Source organism: Salvia hispanica, chromosome 3 (genome assembly GCF_023119035.1).
Source record: "Salvia hispanica cultivar TCC Black 2014 chromosome 3, UniMelb_Shisp_WGS_1.0, whole genome shotgun sequence".
Classification (NCBI taxonomy): domain Eukaryota; kingdom Viridiplantae; phylum Streptophyta; class Magnoliopsida; order Lamiales; family Lamiaceae; genus Salvia; species Salvia hispanica.
Genome location: NC_062967.1, coordinates 53,833,564 through 53,851,547, shown reverse-complemented (window position 1 = coordinate 53,851,547; position 17,984 = coordinate 53,833,564). Strand labels below are relative to the sequence as shown.

The window sequence follows — 17,984 nt, the reverse complement described above, 5'->3', positions numbered from 1 at the left end:
TTAGGAGGACCGCATTCCCAATTCAAAAAGGAAAAGAGGCATCTTTTATTCTCTCGCCTGAAAACACGCACACTCAGCTCTCTTCTCTCCGGCGAAGAGAGGGGAGAGAGTGAAAGAGAGCTTAAGGAAGCTGAAGCTCTTCATCGCCGGAAGCCTCTCTCTGGTTTGCGTTGAAATTCACTTGTGCTTCTTTCCCCGATCTGCTAGCTCGATCCTCGATAATCGTTTAATTATTTTGAAATGAGTTTCCTTGTTTATGATCTTGAGCATTTGCACCTTCCGATCTTCGTTTTACAGCTCGCAATTTGTACCTCCTGATCTTCGTTTTACTGCTCGCAATTTGTCTACAGGAATTGTGAAGATCGATAATTTAATTACTTTGGGAATTCCTACACCGGCGTTTTAGTTGGTAATCATTTATTTATTTTGTTTGTGCTGTTTTACCAGTTTCTTTTTCTCTAAATGGGGAATTGTTCAACTTGATGCTTTACTAAGAGCTACAAAGTCAACCCAATAAACTCGGTCTCGTGAAAATGAAGCTGCATTAGCAGCTATGAACTGTGTTGTTTTGTTTTGTTTTTTTCTATTTTCTAATGTGTTCGTTTCGATTAGATATGAACTGCTCGAATCCTCCATCATCATTGTAGGTAATTTGCCTCGATTTTATTTTCAACAAAATTATCCATACAATTCTCAATAGTTTTCAAACGGGGCACGGCTTGCTGTACATTTCAATGGCTACAGAGATGTTGCATTGTGTTTTGTATTAGAGGGACCTTAATTAGGTTGTATTTGAAACCTTGAGCTGTTAGAATGAAGTTAAGTCAGTGGCATTTCGCAGGTAGACCTGTAGAAGCTTCTTGACCAAGATTTCCTGATCAAGCATCATGTTCATGGCTTCAAAAATCACTTCTTTGCAGGCATTTTGCCTAAGTGATCGCCTAATTTTTCTACCTACCCATTTCCATTATCTTGTTAATTGGCACAATAGAGGCAGCTAAAATTTGAAAGTTTCGATACGAACTTTCTATTTATCTACTCACAACGTGATCGGCCATCAGGAGAGCAATGTATGTGAAATTTTCTTTCCCCATTTCTTTCCTTCAATTTGGTAGTCAATATTAACAAAATCACCATTCCTCTTGAAGACTGAATCTGCGACTAGTAGGCGTTGTGATTGAGTGCTTTTTGGCGGCTAGGATTGTAGAGTTGTATAAGTTTGATGCAAACAGCAGAATAATCAGCTGCTGATAGTTTATCTTGCATTTGCTGAGCTTTGTTTTCTGAATGATGGTATTTGCCTCTTGCAGGAAAAGAAACTTACAGGATGGACTTCTAGACTAGTTCTACTGTTAATGATGGTATGAATATTGCAGTTTTCAATCATTCAGTGCCTGTGTTAATTTCTCAATTGTGGTAGACAGTATATTCTATATGCATTTCTGTCCGAAAATTTAAACTGGTTAAGAGTAGGGTAAAATAATGTAAGATCTGCCTCTTTTCCACCCATTAAAAAGGTTTGCAAATGTTGAATGTTGGCCATAGGTTAACAGTAATATATTGTCTTTATTCATCTTCATCTCTTTCCATGCATTATGAGGATGGTTAGTAGCTAGGGGAATAGGAGAGTAGTAAAACAATGTTAAGAAAAATAGGTATACTGTGAATATATGTTTAACCTCTCATCTTATCAGATGCTATCTTTACTGACTTCATGCTTTACTGAAGGACCACAATCACTTGACAATAAAAACCTTTATGGCCATCACGGCCGACAGAGATGCTGCCATCCGAGAAAAGAACATGGCATTGGAGGAGAGGAAGAGGGCTTTTCAAGAGCGTGATATGGCAATGTTACAGAGGGATGCTGCAATTGCTGAAAGAAACGCTGCCATTCAAGAACGGGATGAAGCGATTGCTTCTCTTCGATATCGAGAGAGCTCAATGAACGACAACACCGATATCCCTGATTCATATGAAAATGAGCTTGCAAGTGGGGGCAAACGTATCGTCCAGTACCAGCAACAACAGCAAATGTGTGTTTCTGAAGCTGCTGGATATAGTCCTAAAGGAAACTTACGAGGCAATGAAATTGTTATTGCAGAGACTGCCGAAACCCCTAAGCCTCGGAGAGGGAGGCAGACGAAAGACAAAGAAGGAAAAGCAACAAAATCAGCCAAGCCTCCGAGAGCAGGCAAAAGAACTGCTGAAGCAGTGATAAAAGAGGAGGTAAATTCTGATGCGTACAATGGTTGGAGTAATGAGCACGGTTTGGACAGTGATGAGGAGTACCTAGATAAGCAAGTCTCCTGGAAGGATAATTTGGGTTTAAACCAAATCAATTTCGATGAATCAGCCATGCCAGTCCCTGTTTGCTCATGCACAGGCTCGCCACAGCCATGCTACAGATGGGGGAACGGAGGCTGGCAATCTGCATGCTGTACAACCACGATCTCAATGTATCCACTGCCTCAGGTAGCGAACAAACGCTACTCCAGAGTTGGGGGGAGAAAGATGAGTGGGAGTGCATTCAACAAGCTGCTCAATCGACTCGCTGCAGAGGGGTATGACTTCTCCTCCCCCCTCGATCTCAAAGACCACTGGGCAAAGCATGGCACGAACCGTTACAGCACTCTTAAGTAGCTTCATTATCGGAGAACATTAGCTATGCTCTATTTTGTTGTTGTACTCCATCCACTAGGTTTTTATTCTCTCTTTATAAATGCTAATATATCCATTGTAATTGTCTTGATTGTATTTTGTAATCTAATTTACAATCTGTTGTATACTGCTTATTGGATCGAAATATTTCATTGCTTCAAAATTAAGTGTACTTTTTTCTTGTCTATCAGCAGCGGTTGAAGGCTGTTAATCAGTTGAGTACATAGTTGGTTGGATACACACACATTTGTATTTTTTTAGGGTCATGTTGAACACGGTGTTTTTAAAGATTCAATCTTCATATACATGTTGGTATCATGTGTTTGGATCAATTAATAATAGTGTTGCTTGCAATTTTAGTTATTTGTGCCCATGATATTTTATGATGGATGACAAACCCTCCTTGCTTGAAGGTTTTGGCCTCGGAAAATATTTAAAATCCGACATATTATGTACTCCACTAGTAACTAATATTTCCATTTAAATTAGTTTCTTAAAATTATGTAATCCACCGTAGTTCTTAGAAAACTTTTGAACTAACATATTATTTCTATACGTTATTTTATTTATGAGGAGGTTGGGTCTTATCTTGAAGGTTTTGGCCTAAAAGGAATATAATACTAACAATTTTCTTAATTTATTTGCTTGATAGATGGATTTAATGCGTTAAATGGTTGTTGGATAAATAGCAATACTGATGCCCCTGCAATACATAGTAGGGTAAACTATATAAATGGTACCTGATTTTTTACTTTCGCACATAAATAATATCTGATCTTTATTTTATATCGTTTTTGGTATTCCAAGACAAAAATAACTCTAGGTACCAAATATGTGATTTTTTTTGTTATGGATGATATTTTTGGAAATTTCAATTAAATAGAACCAAATATGTGATTTTTTTTTCTTCTTTTTTTAGTTTATTCTTCTTTCTTTTTTCTTCATTTTCTTCTTTCTTTTTAGTATTTTATCTTACTTTCTTCTATCTTTTTTTCTCCTTAGTTTAGTGTTTTATACATACATCTAATTGCATTCATAATATAAATCAATAACAAAATACCTAATTAAATTAATTATTTAAAGTAATTAAATCAATTGAATATTTTTAATTAAATTATTTATACTCATTTTAGGGTCGAAACACCTAACTAAAAATATTCAACTCTTTATCATTATGAATACAATTCACAATTTTAAATTTTGAAACTATATTGATTAGTTATTACTACTTTAATATAAAATTATTATTATTATTATTATTATTATTATTATTATTAATATTTATTCATTACTACTAGTTTTTACTATTATAACAATAATATTATTAATAATAATTAAATATAATTATAATTATGATTAAGTATATTTAAATGATATTAAAAAATAAATTATTTATTAATTTATAACATCAAAATAATAGTAATATTAATATTGATTAATAATAATAGTATAAATAGTGAGAAGAATGAGAGAAAATATTATAATATCACTTTTGGTAATAGTTTTGTCAATGTTCAAAATATCCTTTATGACATAAATGGAATAATGAATTTGTTTGAAGGATACTTTGAGGTGAAAATTGCATCAGGTACCAAAAATGTGATTAGTAGGTACTAAAAACGATATAAAATAAAGATCAGATACCATTTATGTGCGAAAGTGAAAAATCAGATACTATTTATGTAGTTCACTCTACATTATACATGTAACATCCAAGAAAATAAATAGGTATAATAAAAAATAAAAAATAAACTTACATCAACTATTCCCACCTGACAGAACTTGCAGCTCTGCATAAGTGCTACTTAGTTCATTTTTAGAATTGCCCTTAACTGCCAAAATTTCTTATAGAGGGCATTTTTTAGCGAAAATTATTACCATATATAAAAAATATACACCCTTCATCCACTAAAATTATTTTTTATTTTGTCATTTTGGAATACCCATGAAAAATAGTCTTATTTTTTAAAATGAAAAGTTTCCTCATACTTTTCCCATTTTTTTTTCCTCTCTCATATTTTACCCATCTTTCTCCCTATCTCTCTTATTTCACCAACCTTATCTCCTCATCTCTCTCACTTTATCAATTTCTCATTAAAACTCGTGTCGTCCACAAATGAAACTATTTTTTTTTGGACGGAGAGAGGCTATGGATTCTTATCCGTCAAAGAAGGGAGAAAGTAAAGTGGGATGAGTAAGAATCCCTAGCCTCAATCTCCATTACTTTTCATATCATCGGAGGATGGGCGTAGACCTCAATTTAAAATGTAAAACGCAAAATGTCAAACTCATGCCAATGTCCCTCTCCACCTTCAATAACTCTTAATTTTGATTAAGAGAAATCAAGCTTACATGAGATATTACCATGTGTGATTTGTCTGCTCTCCAAGTATTGTATGCTCCTAAAATTGATTTGAAATATTAAGATGTGATGGAATACAGGAAACCTGTTAATCAAGTGTATGGCCTGAGATTATGAGCCATCAGTATGTAGATTGTGTAGATATGATGATATGCTTTGTTGTTTCCTTGACTTCAATCCATTCATTACATCCTAATGCATTTGTCATCTCCACTTTCTATAATATGCAGGAAGAGATTGAAAATGAAATATGAGAGGTTGCAGATGCTTTGGCTGTGAAGCTTCTCCAACGTTTCAATTACTCAGTATCAGCCATAAAAATTCTAATTTTTGAACCTGATGAGAGGTTACTGTTGGTTTGCCCTTACATTCAAATTCTCTCATTGATTGTTGATGTACTCACAAAATAAACTCCCATCACATGTAGTATACATCATTTTTCTTGAAGAATATGATTGTGATAAACCTTGGATTGTAGGAGAGTTAAAAGAAAGATTAACCAACCCTAGTCATTAGCAATAGCTTCCAGAATCAATCCAAATCTTCATTGAATCAGTCCCCACAGCAGAAGGAACATTAGTGATATAAAACAACAAACCGACAGTGAAATGTGAAGTAGTGGCAGTAGTTTATAATGGTCGAATCCAGATCTCATACCGACACTCATCATTAGCCTCTAATTTAACACACTGAGATATAGATTATGACTAACAACCAACCAATTTAACTCATAGATTAAGGCATAAAATTGAAACAAAAATCACAGCAAAACCTTAATAAGAATCCAAGAAGAAAATAAAACAGCAATATGAATGATGAATCAAGGCTGTTGCTGAGCATCCAAGTATCCTGCATCAACAAGCACCTTTTCCCTCTTAGCAAGCTCAATGTCTTCATCCACCATCATCTTCACCAGCTGCTCAAACCCCACCTTAGGCTTCCACCCAAGCACCTTCTTCGCCTTGCTGGCATCGCCCTTGAGGTTGTCCACCTCGGTGGGCCGGAAGTAGCGCTTGTCGATCACAACGTGGTCCTTCCAGTCGAGCGCGGCCGACCCGAACGCCACAGCCAGGAACTCCTCCACCGTGTGGGACTCCTCGGTGGCCACCACGTAGTCATCCGGCTTCTCCTGCTGGAGCATCAGCCACATGGCCTCCACATAGTCCCCCGCGAATCCCCAATCGCGGGAGGCCTGGAGGTTCCCGAGGAACAGCTTGCTCTGCAGGCCGATTTTGATCCGGCCTACAGCGCGGGTGATCTTCCGGGTCACGAAATTCTCGCCGCGGCGCGGGGATTCGTGGTTGAAGAGGATGCCGTTGCAGGCGAATATCCCGTAGGCCTCGCGGTAGTTGACGGTGTACCAGTGGGCGGCGCATTTGGCGGCGGCGTAGGGGGAGCGGGGGTGGAAGGGGGTGGATTCGGACTGCGGAGGAGGAGTGGATCCGAACATCTCGGAGGAGCCGGCCTGGTAGTAGCGGATGTGGGAGCGGCCGGAGGAGGCGATGTGGGAGCGGACGGCCTCGAGGAGGCGGAGGGCGCCGGTGGCGACGACGTCGGCGGTGTAGTCGGGGATCTCGAAGGAGACGGCGACGTGCGACTGGGCGGCGAGGTTGTAGACCTCGTCGGGGAGGATGGTGTCGAGCCAGCGGCGGAGGGAGGAGGCGTCGGTGAGGTCGGCGTAGTGGAGCTTCATGCGGGCCTTGTGGGCGTTGTGAGGGTCGATGTAGATGTGGTTGATCCGCTGCGTGTTGAAGTTGGAGGACCGTCGGATCAGCCCGTGCACCTCGTATCCCTTCTGGAGGAGGAATTCCGTCAGGTACGACCCGTCCTGCCCGGTGATGCCGGTGATCAATGCGATTTTCGCCGATTTTGATTCTGATTCAGATTCAGATCTGACGGCGGCGGCAGAGGCCATTGGGGGAAAAATATTCGGAGAGAGTGTTGAGAAATTGAGTCGAGATTTTTTGATTCACGCTGCTTCCTTTATTACTTTTCTTTTTTCTTCTGTATTAATTGTGAATTCATTTCTTTGTCTAACAGAAGTCATGCATAAATTAATTTAGGGTAATGTGAATTAATTTCTGTAATGAATCTTGAATTAATATTGAATTAAAATAAAATAATTTAAAATATTGATTGATTTTAAGATTTAAGCAGTGTTAAATTTGCGAGCTCTATGTTCTAAAGTATTTAAATGTTTAAAATTGTGATGCTTTGAATCTACAATTATTTTCTCAATCCATTTTGTATACACTAACTACTATGAGTAGGACATCATAAGTTTATTTTTAATTTTTAAAAAAACTTATCATTTCATAACAAGACCAATTAGTATTGTAAATTCCATTGAATATTTATTTAGCCAAAAAAAATGGAATTCAATTTTAAAACTCATTTTTTATAAAAGAATTGCCAACATAAACTAGTCCGACCTACTACACTTGTCATCACTCATACCCGTATATGAATATTATTGTATTGTTGGTTTGTATTTTTTTTATATTTATTTGAATTTTTAGGTATTATTTCTTATATTTCAAGATTTTGGATTATTATTTTATTAGTATTGAATTATTTAAAATTATAAATAAATTCGTATTATACATCGATTCCGATTCAAAACCGGAACGACCGGTTCTTAACCAGCCGGTTCCGATTCTAGGATTAAGAAAATTTGAAATCGGTTAATTAGTCAACCGGTCCGATTTGAACCAGAACTAGCCAAATAAGCAAGACTAAATTCATGCATAAATTAATTAGGTTAATGTGCTCATATCTATTCGTGTTTTTCATTAATTATTTGTGTTTGTTGATTTAATGTTTATCGCCATTTTCATTCTCAGATATCCAAATAAGGCTGTTGATAAAGGATGTTCTAGACTTTTCATGCTATTTAAGAAATTAATATTATGGATTACCTAGAGAGAAAATAAAATATAAAAGAAAAGAATTAGGACAGAGAAAAAGAGAATAAATTTTGAAAAAAAATGGTGCTATGCCAAAATACACATTAAAGAGACTAGTAGTTGATCCAATTATACATTGATCTATTTGCAATCATACGTTAGCTGAAACACCTGGGAGCCCGAGACAGAGATGAGTATGTTACTTTCCTCAGAAAAGGAAGGGAACAAGAGACCAGATAAAATTAATTGTTCAGGTCAAGTCAAATTTATCTAATAAACATACAAAACTTGAATATTGGCTGAAAAGTTATGCTAATAATTCAATCTGAAATAATCTGTTAAAAGCATAATAGTCCATAGAAATGTTTATTATTGAAATACGATTTGGTCCTTGTTAGTAACGTCTCAAAAGACACATAGACTAAAGAATACAGTTTTAAGAAGTTTTTGGGGCACGTATTATGTGAGTTACTGCTTGCAAGTTAAAGAACCAAGTTCTCTTTTCCATGAGTTGTTTCATTTGTACAGCAATTTGCAACCATATGACAACCAGGTACCTATTCCGCTCAAATTATGGCCAACTATAGTAATTTTAAATGCACCTATTTTTCAAACCCCTACATTAATGACACACACTTGATGCTGCGGAGGTGATGCAGCTGCAGCATACAGGAAGTATAATATGAATAACAATAACTAACAATGATGATAAGAGCACCTTGTCTAGTCCTCCAAGCCTAATTATATTGATCTAAATAGCAGATATTCAACCAGCATAATGGATAAAATTTCCCCAGGGAATCATTGTTGATAAATAACATATACTAGTAGTACTACTCTATATCATGACTCAACGTGTAAAAAGCCATTCTTAATCAAACACCAAACCTAAGGAATGAATACAATTAGCTCCAATCCACTACTACATGGTGCTGGGGTTTTCCCCATTTTTGCATCTTAGTAGACCTTCAAAAAACTAGTAATTGGCAGCAAAATCTATCTAATTCATCGCAAAACCATGTACCCTCAGCCGGTAGATGCACGTATGAGAAGCACTCCCGTGGTTGGAAGTGAAATCAAGCCTGATAATGTCGACAAGATTAGAGGCCGATGACTCCACCTTGTAAGTTTGAGCATTGCTCTTCTGAAGGTCTAAGTGAATTCAGTCAAGAGGAACATCTTCTTAGCACGCTCTACATGCAGCCATCCCGACACTCTACAGGACCTATCATACGCCACACTCTGTTCATAGATAATGGTCATACAGATCTAACGCATAACGAATGCAAATTCAAATATGAGAGGAGGAGGAGACAGTGATTACCTTAGCAACATGTTCGAGAGTCACGGCTTCTGGTACAATAGCAGTCGTAAGCCTGATCTCAACAAACCCACTCCCCCTTTAAGAGCAAAGCAGTGACCAGGCTCTCCAAAGCTTGGCCTAATCATCCTCTGAGCTTCAGCATTGACCCTACCCCACTGTAACCAAACAGCTTTCCAACCATAGGGCTCCGAAAGCTTCACTACCCTCGCACCACCAGACCACAGTGCATAATCCACCATTCCCAGCCCGTCAGCAGAGTGCTTCTCAATTTCCTTCAACACAACCTCCCTTGCATACTTTCTTATGTCATCAACATTAATTGAATTCCTCAAAAAACTCACTGAAATCTTCCTTCGATAGCAAGCTTTTACTTCCAAAGCCATCCATAAACTTCTCAAAAGCATCTGCAAATCAACTTCCGCCTACTTCCTTCCAAATTTTTTAATTCCATCCCCGACTTTATGGTCTAGCGCATTCATCAATTTCTCTACCTCTGATAACTTCCTTTCGAAATCCCCAGACATCATCGATAAATCTCCATTCATCACGAAACCAAGTAAAACCAGCACCAACGCCAGATTCTTAGTGAGAATGCTTACCACAGTTAGCCAGCGTGGCTTCCTCGCATCCCTCAGAATCGGTGATTACTGGAAGATTTTTTTCAATTTCAACCGCTCGGCGGCGAGTGATGGGAGCGCTGACTGAAACGTTAGAGGCGGACATTTTCACTTCCGAGATCGATGAATTTTGAGCCAACCCTAGTCCTAGGCCTTGAGAGAGAAAAAGCAACAGCGCAACAGGGGATTTGTGAACCAAACGCAACAGCTATACTAATTTTTTAATGTTTAATTCACATAATTTTAAACACTAATTTATTCAATTTAAACATGGGAGTAATTAAAAACACGTTGGCATATTAGAGTATTTTACTCCCTCTGTCCCACCTTTGGAGTCACTTATTGTTATGGCTCGGATTTTAAGAAAGAGTTAAAGTGTGTAATAAATGAAGTGAGATGGTGAAGTGTGTTGTAATAAATGAAGTGAGATGGTGGAGTTGGTTGAAGGTGGGTCCCTTTTGACTTTTGATTTTTGTTTTGATTTATTTTAATGTAGATAATGACATTTTTATGTAATTTTGATGAAGAATGGGGTAAAATTATATGATCAAATATGGAAAATTCTAAAAGTGACTCTTAAACTGGGATGGACTTTTATGGCAAAAAGTGACTCTTAATTTGGGACGGAGGGAGTATTATACTAGTACATGTTAACTTTGATAATTATTTTTATTAAAATAAATTATTGATATTTGCAGCACTAAATGGGAATTAGTATATAGTTTACTTTTAATTATTTTAAGAGTAATATTTCATTAATTAATTATAATAACTACTTTCACGTTCCTATATTTATAATTGAATCATACAGGATTGTTGAGTATTTTGGCACGTCTTTTCTTTTAACACTCAAAATACCTATAAAATTCAATTTAAAATATAATAATAACTAATTATGACCACCATTTCTCAAATAAAAGGATTAAGTACAAATTAATTAAACTAAATTATAACACTAAGTCTAGCTAGTCTGAAATCATTAATCTTAAAAAAATTATTAAAAAGTATTATTAAAGAAAGCATATGCAAATATTTCCAAGTGCAAAGTATGTTAGAATTAAAAATAGTAGTAAGAGGTATTAGGTATTTAAAAAGACGTGAATAGAAAAAAAAATTAGGATATTGGTCTCTAAAATCATGAACTTTGCTTAAATTTTGGTATTTCTCATGAATATTAATATTCGTCTAAAAAATCACAAACTTTACATTTTGTTTGTTATTTCTCATGGCAGCCTAAATAAGAAATCTTCGGCAAAAATATTATTATACGTGGCAATCGTGAAATGTTTATAATATTTTAGATTGCTTTTTAAATTTGTGACAAGTAGGACAAAAGACTATATAAAAAATCACGTTGATTTTAGTAGTGCTAAGTAGGAAAAAAAATGCACGGAAGTTGGTTGGATATGGTGATTGAGCCGCCATGGGATATAACAAACAAAATGTAAAGTTTGTGATTTTATAGGCCAATTTTAAAGTTCATGGGAAATACCAAAATTTAAGTAAAGTTCATGATTTTAGAGACGAATATCCCAAAAAAGTTAGCTATAATTCTTACATTTACATTCACTAGGAGTGATTGCTAAAACACCAATTAAAAAAATATTAGACCATCCCAATCGTACTTTATAAATGAGTTTTGGCGTAGAAATCTTCTCCAATCATACACTAAATTCAAACTCATTTTTAATGTTTTTTGTGAAACAACACCAAATATGGTGTTAATGCAAAAATTTTGTAAGACAAAAACCCAAAAATTGTGTAATTTTTGAATTTCGTGTAAATGCTTGGAGTAAAACTACTTTTTAGTGTGACGTATTCAAAATGAGTTTGAATTTAGCGTAAATGGTTGGAGATGGTCCTAGTAAGAATATATAATACTATATACTCTAATATGCCATGTCATTTTAAGTGCGTTTTACATTTTAATTGAATAAAATAGTGTTTAAAACGATGTGAATAAAACATAAAAAAGTTAGTATAGTTGTTTGCGTTTAATTCACAAATTCTGGCATTTTAAGCACCACACCCCCTGCTGTGTTATAAGCCGCATCAGGGGGTTCTTCTCCAAGTATATAGAACATATTGGACCTTTTAGCGGAGACAGAATGGGGTGGGTTGCAAATCTGCTAAAAAATTGAATATATATTTCTTCTTGTTGATATAGATTTTTTTTATCACGCGACACTTGTAGAATACTTCCTCCGTCTCATAAAGATTGTCTCACTTTGACCAGACACGGGTTTTAAGAAATGTAATTAAAAGTGAGTTAAAAAAGTTAGTGGAATATGAGTCATACTTTTATACATTAGTTTTATAATAAAATGTGAGTAGGAATGAGTTAGTGGAATATGAGGTCTACTACCAAAAATGATAAAAAGTTAAATGAGATAAAATTTATGGAACGGCCGGAAATGGAAAAATGTGATAATTTTTATGGGACAGAGGAGTATGTTTTATTTTAGAGGTGATATAAATGCATACAAGATAGAGATCTAATTTCACTTAATTTTGAGGTCTTTCATAATACTCCTAGCTATATGCAAGTAGCTGTGGCTTTTTCACCATCAATATGTTGGCAAGTATGAGATGATGGTTCAATTGGGTTGTGTCAAATGATTTGATTCAAATGACTATGACAGTAAAATCGTAATCGGAATGATCTCCTAAAAAAAATTTATTTTAAACAGATGAGTACAAATAATTCATTATCTAAAAGCATGCGCAACTGCGTGCTCAATCTTTAAAGCATGTCGTGTGCAACTACACGGCGACATGGCATTGAGCACGTAGGGATCAAGCATATATGAGTACTGTTAGGCCAATCACCTCGCCATCCCCATTCCCAATAGACCAATGTGTAAGTAAGTCTATTGACAAAATATCATTCATGTTGTTTTCTAGGTTTCGCCACACTCGAAGGCCGCTACAGAAGCAAATCATTCAAAAATAATTTCCAGTACTCCCTCATTCCGCGGTAGTGAAGGCGTTTGTTTTCAGCACGCGATTTAAGAAAAATTGTATTAAGTGAGTTAAGTAAATGAAAAATAAAGTAGAATATGTAAAACATAGAGAGTTGAAGAGAAAAAAATAAAGAAATGACTTCACTACCATGAAATGTACAAAATGGCAAAATAAACCCACTATTATGGAACAAATGGAGTTTTGCTTTGGACTTTCAAGTCTAAATTCTGAAAATAAATAAAATAAGAAGGGCTGACTCATTTAATTTGCCTTGGAACAGATCTATAAAGAGCCCATCTATTTTTAAGAGCAAATATGAACATTGTACAGATTATCATGCTAAAGAAACAGATAAGAAGCAAATATTATATAGTATATCCCAAATATGTTGATTGATTGATTGACTGTAAGTATATCATGAACATAATAGAATCAGAATGAGCAGCTCAAAAATCTGCTTATATGTTTCAATTCAGACTGGAATGGCACACAAATTTGGTTGGTATATAGCCTATAGCCTGAATGCAAAGAATTAGGCTGTTCTCATGATGATATGAACTCCACTATCAGTGTCCACGATCTCACTTATCTCTCCCACCTTAAGACCAAATGTTGCTTCTTCGAAAGGCTTTTGCATTTGACCCCTTCCAAATGAACCTGCAACAATTTCAGTTAGTTAAAACTCATAACACCCAACAAATCAGCAAGACCATGCCTCAAGGTCCACTGCTGCCATTACCAATACTGATTTTAGTTTGCTATTCTTGTTTATTCATCATATACAATAATTATTCTTGGCCTATAAGGCAAAAATGCAGAGGTTTTAATCCAATATATTCAGATATCTATCAATAATTCCTTTTTTCTTTGCTAACTATTTCTTCTAAACTGGTAAAACTTATTCTTGGATCCTGAAAAACAGGGAAAAGGCACTGAAGGAAACAAATATTATACATGGAATGATGTTTAAGTTTCTTTATGGAGTTAGAAGCTAAGAGACATGCCCTAGCACAAAGGCCTCAATGTCAGAATTGGAAAGCATGCATTAGAAATATGACAATATTAAAAAAGAGAGCTGAGATTTGAAGAATTCCAAACATAGGGTGGGCAATGGGCAAGCAATCATAAATTGGGATTAACAAACTATAACCTTTTCTGTGAATATGTACATCTTGTAATATCATCCAGAATGCTTTGAGGCACACATCAACAGAATTGGACAAAGCTAAATTAAGTATAGGGTTTAATGCCACAACAGGCTATCTGTAATTAAGAAATCATTATTCTACATAGAACAATAGGGATATTTCGCAAGCCAGCCATACAGTTGGAATAGGTACTAGAATTGAACCCAGAAAAGAGGAACGCAAAAGTCCTGCTCAGGGAGCAGGAAAATCAACCAAATAAAAATAGGTGTGAAGACATCAGGAACATAGGTATTCATGTCTTACTCCCATGGATCTATCCAACCACCATTATTGAATGGCCAAATATACTAATCTAACCTAATAGAAGCCTTTGTTTTCAAATCTAACGCAATAAATGAATATTAACAAAAATGTACCTAATAAATTAATTTTCATTTCAAATCTAAACCGGGTCAAGTTTCCAGCACCTTATTATTAAGCTGGGAGCCGAAATATGACATGGCTTTTTCAACTGAAACATAACTAACAATGTGGAAATAAGATATTCCAGTTGCCAACTTAACAATAAGGTGCCGGAAAGTTGACCCAGGTTACATTTGAAAAGAATATCAATTTATCAGGTAACTTTTTTGTCAATATTTATGTATTATGTTAGATTTGAAAATTTTAAAATATAGGCTTTTATGTGGTTAGATTAGTACATATGGCCTTATTGAAATGATAGCACATAACACAAAACTGTCCAACATTCACACCAAAATAAGATCGCTGGCAGATGAAAGTGCATGATAGGGCTCAATGGCCAATGCTATGGCAAAAATACACATTAAAGAGACTAGTAGTTGATCCAGTTGAATCAATCTGTTAATTTGCTTGCACTATTTGCAACCACACGTTGGCTGAAACAACCGAGAGCCCGAGACCAAGATGAGTGTGTTACTTTCCTCAGAAAAGGAAAGGAAAAAGAGACCAGCGTGTCACTGATAAAATTAATTGTTCAGGTAAAGCAAATAATGGCCAATTCAGTATTGTGCTTGCACATACTATTTCTAATAATCGTGCAACACTTGAATATTGGCTGAAAAGTTATGCTAATATTCAATCTGAAATAATCTTAAGGAGACTCAACCCTTGGTTGTCGCACTTCACTATTCCAAGAAATGTTTATTATTGAAATACGATTTTGTCCTTGTTAGTACTCCCTCCATCCCATTAATAACATCTCAAAAGACACATAGATTAAAGAATGCAGTTTTAGGCACTTCTAAAATAATTTTAAGCAGTTTTTGGGGCATGAATTATTGAATTATGTGAGTTACTGCTTGCAAGTTCAACAACCAAGTTTTATTTTCCATGAGTTCTTTCATTTTTACAGCAATTTGCAACCATATGATTGCTGGAGCAGCCATGACCAACTAGGTACCTATTCAGCTCAAAGTATGGCCAACTATAGTATTCTCTTCTGACATAGTAATTTTAATGCACCTATTTTATAATGCTGTGGTGGTGGTGCAGCTCCCTGTTGGTATACAAATATAGAATGAGTTGCAGGCAATGATTGTTATTGTAGATACAGCGAAGTATAATATGAATAACAATAACTAACAATCATTATAAGATAATCTTGTGTAGTCCTCCTGCTCATTTATTATCCAAGCCTAATTATACCAGTAGCCTAGTTTAAGCTTATAGTATTGATCTAAATAGCAGATATTCAACCAACATAATGGATTTCATGTGTTCAAATTTCCCCAAGGAATCACTGTTGACAACATATAGTACTCCCTATTCTATATCACATTTTATGCAAGTGATCTCAGTTATTATGACTCAACGTGCAAAAAGACATCCTTATTCAAACACCAAACCTAAGGAATAAATACAATTAGCTCCAATCCACTACCTGGAGACGGTGATGGGGTTTTCCCCATTTTTGTATAATTAATATAGTAGACCTTAAAAAACTAGTAATTGGCAGCAAAATCCATCTAATTCATCGAAAAACCCTAGGTAATAATAATGAATTAAAAGCATGAGGAGGTAGGGTTATGAGAGAAATCGGAACGGACCGAGATCTCCGCCGCGCTTGGCGGAGCTGCAGTGAGAGTGCTTGGTGGCGAGTTCCTTGAAGGAGGCGTCGCCGGCGAGGATGTCGCGGCGGAGGTCCTGGAGCTGGGAAGCGGCTTGGTCGCGGGTGGTGGCGGAGATGAGGATGCCGTCGGGATCCTTCCAGGAGGACTTGCGGCGGGAGCCCTGGTGCTTGATGAGAATGTGCGAAGCCTTGACCTTCTCCGAAGAGGACATCTTGGACTTTTTAGAGGTGCTGTGCTTGTGCTTTTGGTGGCGGTCGGCGCGATCCGCCGACGGCTTCCTCTTCCGATCGGAATCTATTTTGGCGGATTGGGAGATTTCTCTCTACAGTTCTATGGAAATGGAGCAGCTGCTCAATTTGCCAATTTACAATTTACAGTAGTACTAGTAATTAATAAATTCAGAAATTGCCATTTAAATAATTTTTGATTGCTTAGCTAATTAACTTATTATTTTGAAAATTTCTCAATTATTTTATATAATTACAATTTAATAAAATTTATTATTTTAATTTTTGGTTAATTTCTTAATAAATTTGGTACTGTTCTATGACGGTCGATTTTAGATGATTATTATGTACTCGGTGAAGATATATGATAGAGTATAAAAGTCACAATAAATTTCATCAAAATTTTAATTGTACAAAACAATTGAGAAATGTGCAAAAGTTATGATTTAATTAAGGAATATTTGTCCATAATATCATGGAACTTTTTATAAAGATGAGTTTTTACACGAACTTTCAACTTGACAAATAGTATCATGAACTTTTCCCGAGTTTGTTATTTCCCACCCACAAAAAAATTTCGGCAAATAATATTATAATACGGTTTTTTTTTTATAATTCTAGACAACAATCTGAGAAATTCAATTTCTTTAATCTTTGAGAATATTTTTTCCTATTATTTGCATCATAGTTTAAATTCCTTGTCTTTAATATATCTTCTAGGCAATTGTTCCAACAATTTATAGTTCATGCTTATACTGTGACATCCCTAATCCAAATTATTTATCAGTTTGTATGATTATAAAATTTCTAGTTATTAGATATTATTATTATTTATATTATAGCAAGTGAGTATTATACCATAGATATTTAATATTACGAGAGATCTTCTTATATAGTTAAAATGTACATATATATACACACACGCACGTAAGATTAGTATTTGTAAAGCATATAAATATAGTTATTTATTAAAATCTATAATTAAGTGAAAGTAATAGAGAAATATAGTACATGTTAGGGGAGTTATCAATTGCTAACACATCATTTAATTGCTAACTACAACTAATTTAAGGTCATGAGATTTTAGAAAACGTGTGGTCTACAATTTTCCACGTGTAATTTTTGTTTTTATTAATAAAATAAAAAAAGATAAAAAAAAACCCTCCAAATTAGGGTTTTGGATGAAAATGTCAATATAATGTTTCGAAAATATCAACAAAATACTTTGAGAATGTCAACACAATGCTTTAAGAATGTAACACATTGTTTATATTGACATTCTACATATTTTATATGGTATGTTGACATTTCTGCTTGTACGAAAAAATTAAAAAAATTTAAAATTTTTATCAAATTTTGACGTCGGAACATATGCATGTAGGATATCGTTGGAATCCTTATGAAATTATCTTTAATTTGATATATGTTATATGAATTTAAAGTTTTGGGATTTCTTTTTAAAGTTATCTATAACTAAACATGTAGTTAATTGACATTAGTACCCCTTTGATATTTTTTGAATTAATCATATGGCCTTATTGGCGTTTTTCATTGATCGTATTGACATTTAAGGATTAATGATCTAAACCCTTAATTTAAATATCTAATGACTACTCCCTCCGTCCAGCAATAGAAGTCCCATTTCGAAAGGGCACGTGTTTTAAGATAGTTTTGGAGTGTGT

General features: G+C 35.1%; 3 protein-coding genes and 1 pseudogene across 8 annotated transcripts; 1 reads left to right on the top strand and 3 right to left on the bottom strand.

Moving 5' to 3' along the window:
• The first annotated feature begins 6 nt into the window (after positions 1-6).
• LOC125214837 (protein BASIC PENTACYSTEINE6-like) lies at positions 7-2,824 on the top strand. Of its 6 annotated transcripts, none has more exons than XM_048116012.1 (5): positions 7-163; positions 351-409; positions 842-1,070; positions 1,311-1,361; positions 1,729-2,824. In XM_048116012.1, exons 4-5 carry the CDS (start codon positions 1,356-1,358, stop codon positions 2,641-2,643), a joined length of 921 nt encoding a protein of 306 aa, XP_047971969.1. In that variant the 5' UTR covers positions 7-163; positions 351-409; positions 842-1,070; positions 1,311-1,355; the 3' UTR covers positions 2,644-2,824. The 6 variants fall into 6 exon arrangements, with proteins under 6 accessions (XP_047971969.1, XP_047971970.1, XP_047971966.1 ...); XM_048116013.1 differs by having other exon boundaries at positions 829-1,070; XM_048116011.1 differs by having other exon boundaries at positions 8-163; positions 298-409.
• A 2,718-nt stretch (positions 2,825-5,542) lies between these two features.
• LOC125217004 (GDP-mannose 4,6 dehydratase 1) lies at positions 5,543-7,016 on the bottom strand. Its single transcript, XM_048118820.1, has one exon. The coding sequence runs from the start codon at positions 6,936-6,938 to the stop codon at positions 5,844-5,846; it is 1,095 nt and encodes a 364-aa protein (XP_047974777.1). The 5' UTR covers positions 6,939-7,016; the 3' UTR covers positions 5,543-5,843.
• Positions 7,017-8,690: 1,674 nt separating this feature from the next.
• LOC125210516 lies at positions 8,691-9,897 on the bottom strand (annotated as a pseudogene).
• Positions 9,898-13,184: 3,287 nt separating this feature from the next.
• Positions 13,185-16,445, bottom strand: LOC125210584 (peptidyl-prolyl cis-trans isomerase Pin1). Its single transcript, XM_048110121.1, has 2 exons — positions 16,052-16,445; positions 13,185-13,491 (listed from the first exon to the last, which is right to left on the bottom strand). The coding sequence occupies exons 1-2, from the start codon at positions 16,284-16,286 to the stop codon at positions 13,367-13,369; spliced, it is 360 nt and encodes a 119-aa protein (XP_047966078.1). The 5' UTR covers positions 16,287-16,445; the 3' UTR covers positions 13,185-13,366.
• Positions 16,446-17,984: the final 1,539 nt, after the last annotated feature.

Excerpts from the sequence above, each read along its gene's own strand:
- LOC125217004 (XM_048118820.1), bottom strand. The coding sequence starts at position 6,938 with ATGGCCTCTGCCGCCGCCGTCAGATCTGAATCTGAATCAGAATCAAAA.
- LOC125210584 (XM_048110121.1), bottom strand. The coding sequence starts at position 16,286 with ATGTCCTCTTCGGAGAAGGTCAAGGCTTCGCACATTCTCATCAAGCAC. Across the intron at positions 13,492-16,051 it reads CAAGCGCGGCGGAGATCTCG|GTTCATTTGGAAGGGGTCAA; the intron begins GTCCGTTCCGAT and ends AAATTGTTGCAG.